This window comes from Rhipicephalus microplus, chromosome 3 (genome assembly GCF_043290135.1).
Source record: "Rhipicephalus microplus isolate Deutch F79 chromosome 3, USDA_Rmic, whole genome shotgun sequence".
In the NCBI taxonomy this organism is placed as follows: domain Eukaryota; kingdom Metazoa; phylum Arthropoda; class Arachnida; order Ixodida; family Ixodidae; genus Rhipicephalus; species Rhipicephalus microplus.
In genome coordinates this window covers 77,945,499-77,961,449 of record NC_134702.1, presented here as the reverse complement: position 1 = coordinate 77,961,449, position 15,951 = coordinate 77,945,499, and the positions used below count along the sequence as shown (strand labels likewise).

Genomic DNA, 15,951 nt, shown 5'->3' with positions numbered 1-15,951 from the left:
GTCGCCGTGATGTTTTGTATAAAGTTGAGCTACTATAACGTCTCGTCCCGCGTGCTATTTTACAGTTTGCACTCTATGGACGCGAGAATGGGTTTGAGAGGATGAGCTGCGTTGGCTACTCATGCAACCATCTCACGAAACGATGGCAGCTTGATGCACGTCATATTAGCGACCTCTAAGTAAGCGGGTTAGGGGAAAACAGAAGGTTAGGTGGGCAGATGAGATTAAGAAGTTTGCGGGTATAAATTGGCAGCAGCAAGCACAGGACTGGGTTAACTGGCGGAACATGGGAAAGGCCTTTGTCCTGCAGTGGACGTAGTCAGGCTGATGATGCTGCTGCTGATGATGATGATGAAGTAGGCACAGTGCACGGCTAACTAAAAGCGTTCATTCTCACGTGTGCGCGCGGGACACAACGCTTATTGAACTTAAAGGTAGACACATTTGACAGAAATCTGTCCGCCTGGTTGAAATCGTACGATTTTTCTGCAATCCCCACAACTGTAGTAAACATCGAGCCTTACTTGCGTACTTTGATTTAAACATCGAGGCTTTGGCGTCCCTGTAAAATCACGACCTGGCTTATATAAAGTGCGTATTTTTTGCCTTCTTGCTGGGCAACGCGTAATTACTTTATATTGATTATTAACAACGTGTAAAGAACGGAAATAGATGCAGGAGGCCCTCGAACAGTCAGTACACCAGTATATAGAAGACAAGATGAGCGAGCACTGAGTGGAGATCGCCTCTCATATCGCAACTCCGTGCTTTCTCCCGTTCCTTCAGAATGGCCGAAAACACGGAGGCTATACACGTTGTATATCCCTAGAGGGGCACTCTGGAAACATCGCATGGCCTCAAAGATGGGGCAACATGCATGCCAAGCGTGTGTCTCGGAAGGCATGCCTGGTATTTCACTTCCGAACATTGTGCCACGTCGACTCCTGGTAAAGAAGAGATTTTGAAATATTCGGTACTCACCACAGCTTCTCTGTCGGAGATGGAACAGCGCCAGCCGTTTCCGAGCCCCAGTCTCCTGACCTGGAAATCGAAGTGCGAAAGGCGTACGTCAGCAACGTAAGAGACTCATCGCAAGATCAACGTGACGGTGCACTTCTTACACCTCGGAACATCAGTACAGTGGATTTCGTCTATCAACTAGTGGATAGATCCTCCGCATTGAAACTTTACTTTATATTGGTTAATAAGTGGTCCGATAAGCATGTGCGTCTGAGGCTTATAGGAACAACAATCGTTGTTTGACGTTCCCAAACAGTACGTTATAGAGGCAGTGCTGGTTTATTTAAGTCGACCGACTTGTTTCACGAAGAACGTTGACTGTTGTATAATTCTATTGTGGCTTTCTGCCTCCTCCTCCAACTTCTCAACCCCTACGCCAATCACGAGCCTACTTCACGCAGTTGGGGCAACCTTATTCACCTTTTCATAAACGCCTCCCTGGGCGCCGCCATATCCCTCGTTGGGCTGTGCAAATTGGCGCGTCCACTCGAAAATGCACTGGAAAGGCTGCGCCCTCAGCCTTTGTACTGCCGCGCACAGCCCATCATGGCGGTGTTTTTTTTTTCCTTCGTGTGAAAAGGTGTATAGGCTTACCGTGAAATCCCGAGCAAGCACCCCACCCCCCTATGGTGAAAGATAACCTGACAAAGTTTGGAGGGTGAGGGAGGAGGGTTGCTCGGTGCAGATTGAAATTTAATACGGCGGATGAAGAGCCACTAAGAATTTAAAAAATGCGAACCCATGTTTCTACTTGAGTGCTGTATTGAGTATACGCATGTATTCACTGTTTTCAAAACAGTGAATTAAACAGTGAATTAAACAGTGAAAATGGCGGAAGGCGAGGGTAAAAGGCGCTAGCTTTATTGTTGGAGCTATTTCAAATCTACGGGAAAATGGAGGAGGGAGTGTGCTCGGGAGGGGTGCTTGTTTGGTATTTTATGGTAGACCTCTAAGTAGACTGTTTTAGGTTTTTATATTTATTTGCACTTCTGAGAGTGAGAACGAAAAAAAAAAACAAGGTTCAATGGGCTCGGAAATTCTTATTCTTGTTAACTTGTGGGTGCTGACTACCGTTGTTGGGAAAAGAATGATGAACTCTGGGAGGTACCGACAATTTGAAACTTTAAGCGCCGTGTGTGACCACTGCCATTTTAATAAAATGCTCGAAGTGTTCCTTTTAATCAAATGGCCTAGACATGACAAGCTAGAGATCAGCACCAGTATAGTGAGGATGACTTGCAATGTTCCTTATATAAAAACAAGCTGTATCATGTTCTTACAGCACCGTTAATGACGAACAGGCAGCACATGCAACAGATAACGAAAAGAGAACATTATGCAGCGCCAACCCGCAATGGCACATTGATTGCCAGTTAACTCCACGAGTGCCAACGCTACCAGGTAAGAAATCGCCAACAGTTATATCTTTCGTATGACTTTACTGCAGCGTAGGCATGAATAATCAACAGCCCATCTGCAATGCACATTCCACTCACACTCCACGAAAAATAAACACGATAAAACAAAAGTTCACATCTCAACGTGAATACCATAAAAAATTCCGCTCACACGGTCAACTATGAACATAAATGCGAATCGTTTCAACTTCACGTGGCGTATATACGTTTATTATTGTAGTTTGCAAGGGACGGCCATAAAATATGTTTATAGGAGACGTTACTACTCCTATCATAACTAAAGAAAGTTACTGAATAAGAATAAGCTTATCAGTACGTCTGAAGCTTTTTGCGGAGTGTCTCCATTCCTTGACCTCAATAACTCAATATAAGAGGTACAAACGTGGACATCAACAGAAGTTAGAGGACGGTTGAGCTTCCCCTCAGCCCTCAAGAGTGTAACGCGATAATGTATAATGGGGCGCCGTTTGCATCACTTCGTCAATCGGTGGCCTCGCTTGTCTTTTTGATGGAAAAACCAACCTTCCTGCGAAAAAAAGGAGCGTCTGTTCAAGTAACATTGGCCACTTAAATAAGTTTTAGAATGCTTACTGCGAGTACAGTCGTGCAGTTGCGAGGTGCACCCACAACGCCATAGTTCTTGCTTCTGCGAATCAGCGAAGCACTCACTACCTGTTCGTATAAGGATGTTGCGCATCATTATAATGATTTAAAAGGACGCCTAATAACGTGGGTCAAGACAATGAAAGCCACTACACATAATTATTTCGCGCTCTTTTCAATCGTTAAGCAATAACAACTCATTTAACAGTCTATTCTACTAAGTATCATTACCATACGGACGTCACATTGTGTCTCTATTCAGGTCGACGGCTAACGACTTCCGTGCAGTGTCACTGTAGCTGTCACCGCGAATTAAGCAGCTAGGAAGCAGCTAGAATGTGTGACAGGCTAATCTGAGGTGGGTCACTGCAATACGGCGGAAAAGTTGACAGGTAGTGCGCCGCAGAGACGATCCCCACCAACACAACTGTCAGTTCCTGTCTGGGTCAGTGTAGTTATTTCCGCGTATAGGAACATAATGCTCTCGCACCCCGTTTCAGGCCGAAAGATAGTCATTAACGCTTGTTGCGAGTCCCAATTAGAAACAACGGGAACAAAAGGATAGCACGGCGTGTTTATCTTCAAGGGGGCCAATTACGTCACATCGCGAGAGACGGGCGTCGACTTTTTCTGCAACACATATAGTGGCAACGGCGTCGCACGGCTTGTATATTATATGCGCGAAACCTTGCCAGAACCTCCTGGCACCAGGCTATTTCGCGTGGCCCGACAGAGTGGTGGAGGCCTCAGCTATGTTATATGTTCGCGTCTCGTTTCGTTATTAACTTCCAAGGAATTAGGCGGCGGTGAACTTTGCGTCATGACCACGTAATTCATCCCGAATGCGTTCGCTAATTCGTCTGGCCGTGTTTCTTCTTCAAAGAAAGCGGGAGATAAATGGACATGAGCTTAAAAAAACGCAAGTACATAAAACTTAAGTAGCGTCATGCCGACAAACCTTGTGGTACGAAGTTGATTAGAGAGGGAAAGAGAGAGAGGGGAAGAGAGAATCTTCCAAAACGTTTTGCACCGTTGATCTCGGTGGGTGGCGCGCGAAAACAAAAAAGGCTTGCGAATTATACGCACACGTTTTATGTACGTGGGTAGATTTTTGTTCGCTTGTTTCTTGGCTTCTTTAATTGCCGCCTGTACTTGCGACGTTGAGAGAGCTGGCGAGCGACGGGCCCTTTTGTCTCGCAAGTTTGTTGCCACTTCGAGGCCACTCGAGTTTTTACGCACCTCACTTCCGCGAAGTTTTGTTTTGTGTTGTTTTGTTTTGAACGGTATAGTCGTTGCAAGAGGCGCCGATGCCGTGGTCGTTTGTTGTCTGGCCGCTGTACGAGACGCTTTCCGCAACGAGACCTGCCTCCGCATGGTGCGCTTATATGCGTACGCAAGACTTGACGTTTACAACACTCTTTAGACGAAACCAGTTTTTTTTTTTTTTTGCTTGAAGATATGCACCATGGCGAACATTTTTCGTCTGTGCCAAGATTTTAATGCTTTGAGGCCTTGAAATGTACACAATCTTTCAAACACTAAAGAACAAGAGCGCAAGAATCAGAATGACCGCAAGAAGCGCTGCAGTTCGGACTATCAGAAAATTTATTAGTGAATTGCACTAAATGGCCTTATACCGGTGTCACACAGTCAATTTCGATCGTAATCTGAACCGATAGAGATCGAATAACTACAAATGGTTAACAACAATGCATTTTCTTACATTATATCTCTTTCTCCCTCCCTCCCTCCCTCTCTCTCTCTCTCTCTCTCTCACCGGGGCTGTGAGGCCACATGCCGTGTGGCAACATGACACAAAGCAACTTCAACGGTTTGGCTTCGAGGAGGACATTCGAAAGCTTTGTGGCACTTTCTAACACAATGAACGTGCACAGAGTCAAGCAACTTCATGGAATAGACGTTGAAAGCTACTACATACGTTCAGCTCGCACACGCGGAGCTTCTCCTTCCGTTAAGCATGTACCAACTCGTCCAAATCAAAGCCTTGCTCAAGACATTTCCCCTATATTTTCAGATGCAACTACTGCAGCTGCAGTGCAGGACTTATGAGGAAAGATAAGAGCTCCCAGACCTTGTTCGCGTTGTGTCGTGGAAACTTTTTTTTGCGCTCTCCTCTTCATGCGCAAACATCGATCCCAGCTTAAAGTCGTCAAGAAGATTTTACTGTTCATTTGTTCGAAAAGATGTGACCCATGAAATTTGCAGGTTGTATCGTGGTATCCATGCAGTGTCAAGCGTACAAGGCAAGGAGAGGTTCCTTGTTCCTTTTTTTTTTTCGCTTTGATGCAACAGATGTTTTCACACCGCATTCGAATGTATTTGCGTAGCATGTAGGTACCGTTAGCCCGTCAACCCACCCACGCTGGCTTTTCAGATTTAACAATGATACACAATCCCGGGTTCTGTTTGCGGTTACAGAGAGGCGTGTTCCACTCGCGGTGCAAAGGCGCCAAATGACCACCTTACCAAAACAACGGACCATTGTCAACAACGCCTTGTGTATGAAACTGGCCTGGATTCATGTCGAATGCCGCCGCCTGGCTCCTATAGAGCTCGGCGCTGTTGAACATCGCTGTTTTATGGAGGCCTATACGGCGCATGCGGCTGCTGAAACGTGGCTGTAGAGATTCGCGACCTCGACATTCGCATTCAACAGATTGCGCAAACCGAGACCTTGCACCGTGGTGTTTGGGTGCACGCTGAACTTACCTCGAGTTGGTCATTCGGAGCGTATTACCCGTCCATTATTATTGTCATTAGCTATGGTATCCATACTACCAGATTAGACTGTGCCGGCACAAATCATCCGTGTCTCGTCATCAGGACGAGGACTATGACTCTATACGAGAAATGTAATTATCTCAGGAAAGAGCAAGGAAGTTGCCCCAAGGACCTTGTGCGAGATAGAGCACCAGCAACACACGCGGCGCGCAGATGCACTCACGGTCGTCGGTGCACGCTGCAATTGCGAGTCGCGCGCTAAAACTAGGCCATTAAAAGACCCATTCAGCGGTTTGATGAAGCCATCTAGCCGGATCGCAGTTGGCATGAGAATAAGCGAGGGGGAAACCTGGCACTCTTTAGCGCCATACAACGCGCACTCGGTCCAGCACTACTACAACGGGCACGCGCTCGACTTCGTCCGCACGTCCCTAATTCTCACAGCGGGTTCACGGGGCCAGCTGACCTCGTCGCTTATTACGGGGAGGCTCTCCCACTTCAACCCAGCGGGCTGCTTGCATGCTTCGAGCACAGGTGGACAAACGCACGTGCGAGGGAACATACAAGCACGCGCGGAGGCACTGGAGACACCCGCATCCATTCCGTCGGTCGTTCCTTGTCTGCGAAGCCTCTCTCCGGCGCGTGTCGTCCGGCTGTTGAGGGGCGAGCGCGGGGGGCTTGAGAAACAATGAACGTTCGAGAATTACACGCTTCCCGTTGCTCTCTCGGAGCGCGGCCTTTCCGAGCAGCGGTCTCCAGCTACGTATACTGTACGGCGATCTGTATACTACACAGCGTAGCCGAGTGGTGGCACTGTTGTTGCTGCTGCTCGCCGTCGTCATCTTAAGTGGCACCCTCGGACCAATTACGCGGGGCTAGCGCGCGGATCACACACGCGGTCATCATTTCTCGCTGCGCTTTATTTATACCCGACGCAGTTCAGTGAAGCGAGCTCCTTCCGAGTTCTCGCGAGCACGGACGCGCACGCACTGCGCATGCGCGGCAGCGAGAACGTGCAGTTGCTGCAAGGTTGCGGTACTCTATGCAAACGTATACGTGGCCGGCCCGCAGAAGCATTCTCTTTTAAGAACATTTCTCTTTCTTTCTTCTTTCCCCTTTGGTGCCCCTACATGCACGCAGAAAGAAGCGCGCTCATCAAGAGAAGCGGACAACCCGGCAAAGCTCGCTCTAAGAGGCAAATAGTCATCGCGGGAGTGTGTATATATACGTTAGACTATCCCGGTCGTCGCACACGGCGGCTAATTGCGAGGAGGCGACCAACTGGACGAGAAACCCCGCTTTCGCCCTTGGCACGGCATCACTCCATCTTGCACGTTGTTTGGATGCGTTCTCGAGGATATACGCGGCGCCACCAATCGTTCGTATACAGAGCTCTCCGCAGTCAAACGTATATACGGAGTGCATGCTGGTATTTATACCCGGTATAACTTTCGTTCAAGCGCACGAATAAACACAGAGGAAGAGAGGAAATGATGTGCGCTTGAGCAACAGTTATACTATGCATATCCAACTAGCCCAATTATACTGTTTATTGTGTTTTTTTTTTCTAGTGGTGACCAGTTGGAGTACATTTCCCCGCGTGATGTCTAAGGTGTGTGCTCTTTGTGAAAAAACTCGTGGAAACGGCAGGCTCTTTTTTTTTACAGGAGTATCAGTTTATGTTAACATTTCGCAAAAAAAAAAAAAAAGGCAGCTTTCGACAACGGTGCTTCAAGGCAGCGCGGAGCTGGGCAGCTTTAATTGTTGCTCTTCACTTTTCCCTATCTTATTCCTATCTTTCTTTCTTTTTCTTTTTGCTATTTCCCAATTCTCGCGACTTTATTTTTATTTATTTATTTTTTCTTATTATTTATTTCTTTTCTTAATCTCTCGTTCTATTTGTGTTTTCTTTGTTTTTCGTTTTATACGCAGTTTTGCCAGCGTTATGCCAAGCTGAATACAAGTTTAGGATGATCGTGTGCACTAAGGCTGGCAAATTGATTGCTTGACGTTTCCCTCAGTGTGTTATGAGAAGTCAGAATGACAAGCCTGCTGAGACACGGGAGCGGGACAATAATAAGGAATGAAAGTAATAACCTAGCTGTAGCTTATTGCCTGGCATTCTAGTTAATTAGGTTGGTGACAGACGAATATTAAGAACAAGGGCCATATTTATGAAGCCTTAATTACTGTGGGAGGCTGCCACGTGCAGCTACAACTCCCGATCTTCAGGAGGCTATCCTGAGGTGGGCTGAGGTGGTAAAAGAGGCCTACCGCGAGTAGGACCCCTCACCTTCTCACCGCCCCTTTCCCTTCAGATGGGAAGAATGAAGTTGTTTCTCTCTCTTCCTCTCTCTCTTTCTACAGTAAGTTAACGTGAACAAATACCCACACTCAGAAGTAGAAATAAAGGGGGAAAGAAAAGGAAACACCCTAACAAAGGCACAAGCCGACAAGCAAGCGGAACAAACTACACAACACCACGTGGTAAAGATTTAAACTATACCCTAGTTAGCCACACGAAAGGCGCAACTTGCTTGCTATAATCAAGCATTCGCGAGAAAAAGCGCTTAGTCCTCACTAAACCCCTTGTGAAGGTCAAGTTTTATTTTTTTGGCTCCCGAACAATAAAATTTTGAAGTGGCCACATTGTACACGGCAGGGCGCTCCCCGAACAAAGGATAAGAATCACGTTTGCGTCACTGCGCTGTGTGCGATACGCACACAAGGTTGACCCACTTTATTTCGGCGCCAAAACACGCAAAGTATATAGTTGTCAGGTTGCATACATCTGCGCGCGCGTAATAACCTGTCACCTACGGGTTTACTTCGCCCTGTTCGAAGGTTGCTTCGGCGTCTTCGCTACATAATGCGTGTATACCTTGTCTTTCTCACCGGCAACAAATCACCGCCCCCCCCCCCCCCCCCCCAGCACGCGATCACTTTTCGGCGAACAATGCACGCGTCTCACGCGAGCGGGCACCCGTGTGACCCGCGCGCGTGACGTCATCGACGACGTCGAGAGACGCCGTGGGCTGACTCCGTGAACGCGCCTGCGTGTATGGACCCGTATCACGCCATGGCGCCGGGCAGTTCTCCGAACTAACGCCAGCGTGCATCGCGTGCCGAGCACGATACAGTCCCTGAAGGAGGCGTTACAAAGAGGTTCAACCCGCGTGTATAGTATTCGTTCGCTTGGAACTCTCCGAAGGGGATTTAACGTGTCTGGACACCCGCTGCGGGTTCGGAGCACGTTTCGTTGGCCCCGACCTGATTATTTTTTTCATCTTTGTTACGAATGCAAACGTGCCTGTGCAGTGTATAAGATAACGAGCATCTCGTTGAACAAGTTGTGTCCTTGCGCTGCTTTCGCGGTATAGAATCTTACACAAACCAGTCTTGAAGCTGCTTTCGAGACTGACACCAATGCAGGTGGAGTTGATGACGTCTGACGATTGCGGCAGGCCATGTTATTCTAGTGATTGATTGATTGATTGATTGATTGATTGATTGATTAATCGAGCAAGCGAGCGAGCGAGTGAGTGAGTGAGTGAGTGAGTGAGTGAGTGAGTGAGTGAGTGAGTGAGTGAGTGAGTGAGTGAGTGAGTGACGTTACTTGTCCGCTTTCTCAACATTTTCGATGTTAAGAACCCCAGGTGGTGTAAATTTCCGGAGCCCTCCACTAAGGCGTCTCTCATAACTATATGGTGGTTTCGAGACCTTGAACCCCAGATACCAATCAATCAAAACATTTTCGATGTTTTTGCTGTCTTGTCTCTACTGTACGAAAAATTGCTAATATGTGAGTACAATGTGAGTCTAATCTAAAAATACAACAGGAAGGAGATTACGGAATCTTTCGATGAACAAATTCGTAAATGGTGGGCGTGTCCTCGTGCCGAAAATTCCACAAGTGGGCTTGTCTTTTTCAAGGCGTTGAAGAAGTCCACTCGTCGAAAAGTCTACTTGAGGACACAACACCTGTATACAGATTTTTTCAATGTATTTGTAATGGCAATTGCCTCTCATGGCTGCCGATGTGGGATGCACTTGAAACAAACAAGTCGATCGATATGGTTGGTCGAGCATCATAGCAAGAAGACTGCGTCGTTCCCGTTAAAATATCGCATTTGTGCAAAATGCCACAGAGCCGCCTCTCCACCAGCCACGCACAGTTTCGTTAGCAGAGTGCAAAAGCTTTCATTTAGTACCAGACAATTTTTTGGAACAAACATTACGACTATCAATAAAAAAATTTTGTAATAAAGCAGATTTTTTCCCCTCCATCAGCATACAGCCACTTCGGTCTCCAGTCAACCAAGCTGTAGGGAACTCGGCCTCTTGCGACTGTGTGTATACTTCTGTGAAATAAAAGACTCTGAAGCCAACCACGCGAGCTTCCGAAATGAATAATATTGAAGCGTAGTGCCGCCTGCTCCCGTCTAATCATTTTTTTATCTTTACTAGCATGAGCACCCAGGAACTCTTTTTGCCGTCTTCCGAACAACCCTGCCTATAGGGCCGGCGCGTCTGGCAAAAATTAATGTCAGCTCGCCCTAGTGGCGCCAAGCATAAAGTAAGTGTGGCAGGACAAGATAGACGCCCGGTCATGTCTCCTTTCTTTTTTTCGTCTATATGGGCTGTGTCCTTATTATTTCTTCAGAATGAACCAACTATAGCCCAAAAAAACATTCCCCCCCCCCCCCCAAATGAAGAAGACTTCTCTTAGGCATGAGCGCGCTTTACAGATGGCTATGCCTAATGTGGTTTTGTCGGCGTTACGCCAAGCGACAATGACAGCCTCCTAACTTGCTCCTCGCGTAAAACGTATACAAGATGGACTGAATGGGGAAATCGACGAGTTATGAATGACAGACTTGATGTGATATCATGTCACAAGTAAAAATGTTAGCCCAAGTTTACCGTAAAACTGGTACTAACGCCACTCTGAGCACGCAAAGTCTTGTGTTGTGAATGCTTCAGCTATTCTTTTTTTTTTGTTTCTTCTCGTTGCTTGGTAACTGACTTATCTAATAGGTATAAAAAAGCAGCAAAGGAGTAACATCCAGAGCGAAAAACTGTGCACTCATCGAAGAATTCAACTACACGATGAATAAGTGAAGATGTGATAACGCCTAAGAAATTCAATCTCTTAAACAAATGACACACACAAACGTTCGAAAAGTAAAGAAATAACTGTGCGGTGTAACTGGAAAGGCAGCAATCATTCTGCAGCAATATTCAACGATACACTTAATCTTATCAAGGAACACAGCAGTGATGACGCGCGCAAAGAAGTGGCCTCTATATTAGGTTAGCGTCACTAAGGTCAATACGCAGCAGTGACTAATTTATTACGTTGCAGCGGCGTGCTGGTTAGGAAGTCGTCAATACTGAAGGGCGAAGCCAGCCACGTGGTTTCGGCATAAGCCGGTGAAGATTCAATTTCCTAATGAAGATTAAACTTCATATTTGTGTTGACTTAGTTTATCATGTGCATATAAATTTATGCAGAAAAGGGCACTCCAAACTTTATTACTATGTGTTTGTATAGTTAGCTGTGTGATCTAGGTTCACCTATATGCGCAAATATTACTTAACCGCAACAGACGGGCCACAGTGCTTTCTAACGATTGCGTAGTCGGGGAGTTGATTCGGAGGTTGGTACGGGGGCTCTGTCTCCCCCGCACCCTCCACACAATTTTTTCTTTTCCATGTGCGAACGAATACAAGCACCACTAACAAACATTCATTACGGTGGTCCACCGCCGAAAAAAAAAACGCCTCATGCTTCATCGCGTATTTACCTAAAACGACGGGAAGGCAAAAATGCATCTGCTTTTTCTCCGCAATTGATTGTAATAATAAACCACTTTGCCCCTCGAGTGCAAACATGCTGAACACGACGCGGTTGGTTATGTACTGCCTACGAGTTCGGAGGCAACGCCCATCACGTGGTTTCGCCACGGCTTCGCTATTGGCCCACGTACCAGTGGCCATAGGTCGGCAAAAGATGTGTAGCTCACTCAGGTCCACTCGTGTAATATATTGTGAGCTTTGGACTCACTCGAACTCAAACTCGCCAAAACATTACTCACCCGGACTCACTCACACTCAGACTCACGGCTCGATCTGAGACAGAGTGGGTCCGAGTAAGTCGACTCATGAGTCCGTAAGCCTAGAATTATCTTCTTCAATAGTGATGTGAATGCTCTTTAACACCAATATCTCACGCAATCTGTGCTCTTCTTGGTGTCATTTGGCAAAGCATCTTCGAAAAAGAATTCTGGGGGCTTCCAAACATGCAAGATCACCTTTCTTGGAAGGTATGACATCATGAGATATAATAATGAAGAAGTTTCCCGAAAGAGTTGGTGTGGGGAGGTAAAGACACCGCCGTACGTAATTTACGCCTTTAAATAATAAATGTTAAAATGATTTATGAAGGACACTGCTTCGGTTTACCTGTGAGTCGACGTGAGTATAAATGTGAGTCTAGGTGACATCACTAGATAGAACTTTAAGTCGGCAAAAGAAAGTGGAACTCACTCATACTCACTCAAGAATCATATTTTGCACTTTGGACTCACTCGGACCCAGACTCACCAAACTTTTCCTCATCAGAACTCCCTCGGACTGACATTGACGAAAATTTTCTTCAACTGAACTCATTTGGACTCAAACTCACCAAAACATTACTCAACCGGACTCACTCAGACGCAGACTCACGGCTCGATTTTTTTTATTGCAACATAAAAGAAATGCAGGAGTTGTTGTCACCGTTACTTGGCGACGGCTACCCCATTCCACTTGTTCATTACAAACAAAAAAAATTTTAAAGCTAAATCACATATGTACATATATAGTTCTGCATACGTAAGTACGAAATTATCATATGGGCAGAAGAAACACGTAGCCGCCACGTTCACTTTTGACCTAGTCCGCTCAGTAGTGGTCGCAAATCTTTGTTTCTTCAAGAAAAAAAAAACGTTGCTGCACCTTCATTGTTTTGTCTGAGTCCGAGTGAGTCCTAGTAAGTCTGGTCATGAGTGAGTTCGCCGACTTATGCCTGTCACCAACAGTGATGCAATGTGATGATGTTATCATGGGAAGTCACCTTATGTGCCATCGCAGTGGCGTAACTATGGCGTCACAAAATTTAACTGGCCTGTGGCATCACGTTTACGTCATATTTTGACGTCAGCACACGATCTCTTTTTGGATTACTCGTTTTGATTCTGACAATTTGATGAGGCATCTAAACGCTTCGCCTTAAGTTTTCTCACTGTGCCAATGACTTCCTAAACTCGAGATAAGGGGCTTTCGAAACGAGCAGAAAGGAAGAGAAACATGCGCAGTCGTAACTGTCGTTCTCGGAGTACACGGAGAAGGGTTCGAAATAGTAGAGGAGGAGGTCTTAATAAGCAGCAGAGATATAGACCAAAAAAGATATAGACCTACTCCCAGCCAATCTTCCTCAGTTCACTAGATCGTTATGATAAGGTTTATCTTTACTGAGAGTAAAGATAAATACCCTTCGGTGAGATTCTGCGTCCACACATTGTTATGAAAACGTGCCGCCTCACGTGTGAACACGATGCTGCTTGTAACAACAGCCCTCCAGCTGTTGCGAGGGAAAGAATGAAAGATGCGACAAGGCGAGTTGTTTACGAAGGCAAAGTGTGTCAGCAATACAGGGCAGAAAAAACTATCTTCGTCATTTACGCTTTCATTTTTTTTTGTGACATTGTGGCAGCGTTATAGAACTCGTTATAGCACGACAGTTCTATAGGCGGCCGCAATCTGTTACACTCTAGCAAGCCTCGTATATACGCCAACGTGCCGCGATGTAGTTGATACTCCGGCTCGTTACTTTTGTGCAGTGCGGTGAAAGCTACCAACCGCGTGAACCATCTGTTGATTAATACCGTTTACACGGGGGTCGACCAGTATTTCCTGCCTAATATCTGCTCTTTAGAAACATCATAGAAGGATGTGTGTATGAAAAAGCACCAATGAATTTCAGTAAAAGATGACAACGCTGGCGTTGCGACAACGAAGAGCCTGCAACAACTCAAGCGCCTTCATTGACACTGTAAGAGCTGACTACTCATCTTGAATGGTCAATTTACCATAGTTCTTGTACAGTCATCATTCATGTAATTTCCCCCCTCCCTCCGTCGGGGACAGTAAGGCATTAAACTGAAAGTGAAAGTGAATGATATTACATCAGTCAGCAAAGTTATAACTTGTTGACATTGTCCCTGAATCAGTCGGCCCTAGTCAGCCAAGACAAAACAACACCGCCTTTGCACTACGCAGTACTTAATGCGTACGCACGCACACACACACACACACACACACACACACACACACACACACACACACACACACGCACGCACGCACGCACACACGCACATACACACGCACACACGCGCGCTGAAAGGTTTTGAGATTTCCTCCTGAAAATCACAACAGGAATACCTGCTGTTTTCACCGCACTGCAAGAAGATTGTGAGACGAAGCCCCGCTTCGAGAAACAAGAGCAGCAAGCACTACAGGGTGGAGGGCCACCCACGTTGCTGTCGGGACGCGTGGCTCCCAGCCGCGTCGCCGAGAAGCCGAAACGATGGAACCACGACTTCCCGAGGGCGTCGCTTCTCCGCACGCTGCCGGCCCGTTATAACAACCACGGCGGCGGTGCCGGCCTCGAGGGAGGCCTCGTGGCGTCGACACCGTCCGGCCGTTCGTGCGAGCGAGAAGCCAGCACGCGATGCCGTAATGACCCGCCGGCACATCACGGGGTAATTAGCGCGGACTCCTCCCCATCCCCACGCTTATTCAATGGAGCTCCGCACGACCACGCTCCGCGTCCCTGTGACCCCGCCTGGGGTCATTGTCAGCGATATCTGGCGTTCCACAGAGCGACGAGAGGGAGAGAGGTGCGACTTTAGAAGCTCGCCCTCTTCCACGGTGTAGGTAGCCTCTTCGGATGTGGGCGCTAAGGTGACGCGGCTGTTTCAGGCGGCCGGGGTGTGTTGATGCACTCTCGCCTCATTAGTAACGTTATGGGATCTGTAACGGAAGAAAGATTAAAGGGCTCGCTCCGGTACGCGCGTGTGTCGGTGGCGGCGATAGCAGAGACGACGGTAATAGAGAGTTTTAGTACTGCGTACGCTGCGTACGTGGCGGCGTTGCGTACGTAAGGACGCCACGTTCTGCGTAGTGCGCATGCGCAGACCGCAACGCGCACGTATCGCGTTACGTACGCAGCTGCTACGTACGCACGCATTAGATGCGTGCGTGCGTACGTATGAGGTGATCGCGCCGCTCTCGTACAAATTCGCGACAGCGCGAGACTTCGTTTTGCAAAATGGCGGCATCGAAGGCAAGCACCGACCGGCTCTGTGGCTTAAAATATGGCCATAATCTGGCTATAACACTTGGATTGGCTCACATTGGCTGTCAACAACACGTAATTCTATTTTGATATACCAGATGACGCAACACGCCTTACGCTCGTTACGTACGCGGGTACTACGGCGTACTAAAAGTCGATTAGTGGCAAACGACGCCACGTAACGCAAGGCGCTTGCGTGATGCGTACGTAGCACCATTCCGCAGTACTAAAACTCTCTAATATTGTTGTGAGTGAATGCCCGTGTATGCCGTGCGGAGCTCTACTAACGTCTCTGATTACGGGACAAGCGCCGCTGTTATGTGTTTGCCCGCATCACTTGTCATTCTGTTCCTGCTTGCCTTGTTTTTCTGTATGCTTCAGACCATTTGCTCCTTTGCCAGCGGGGCATCAAACCTGGTACAACCTGGTTAGCTATGCTGCCTTTGTTTCTTTTTTTTTTTTGCAGCCTTCGCTCTATTAAGGGCCATATATGTGCTTATATATTTTGCATTGCTTTGTACTCCTCTGTGTTAAAAGTCACACTGCTTCAATGCAGTGTTGGTTTTTTAACAACATTTCGGAGAATCGTACTGTGCATAGAGTGCAGAAGCTCTCGGTCGTGAGCATGTTTCCGGCGACGCCATTTCAGACTTAGCGTCTCTTCCTCATGGCTCCTGGGCGCGTTTACTTCGTCGGGATGGCGCGGCGGCCCCGATTGTGACAGTTGTGCTGTCACGATTGCCCCGATTGTGCTGAAAAGAAAGGTGT

General features: G+C 47.2%; 1 protein-coding gene across 1 annotated transcript in view; it reads right to left on the bottom strand.

Annotated features, from left to right (window-relative positions):
- Nucleotides 1-15,951, bottom strand: part of LOC119182883 (pleckstrin homology domain-containing family G member 5) — a 759,199-nt gene that overhangs the window by 667,298 nt on the left and 75,950 nt on the right. Inside the window, exon 3 of the mRNA XM_075889871.1 lies at nt 982-1,041. Within this exon, the coding sequence (XP_075745986.1) occupies nt 982-1,041 (60 nt within the window). The remainder of the gene's footprint in view (nt 1-981; nt 1,042-15,951) is intronic.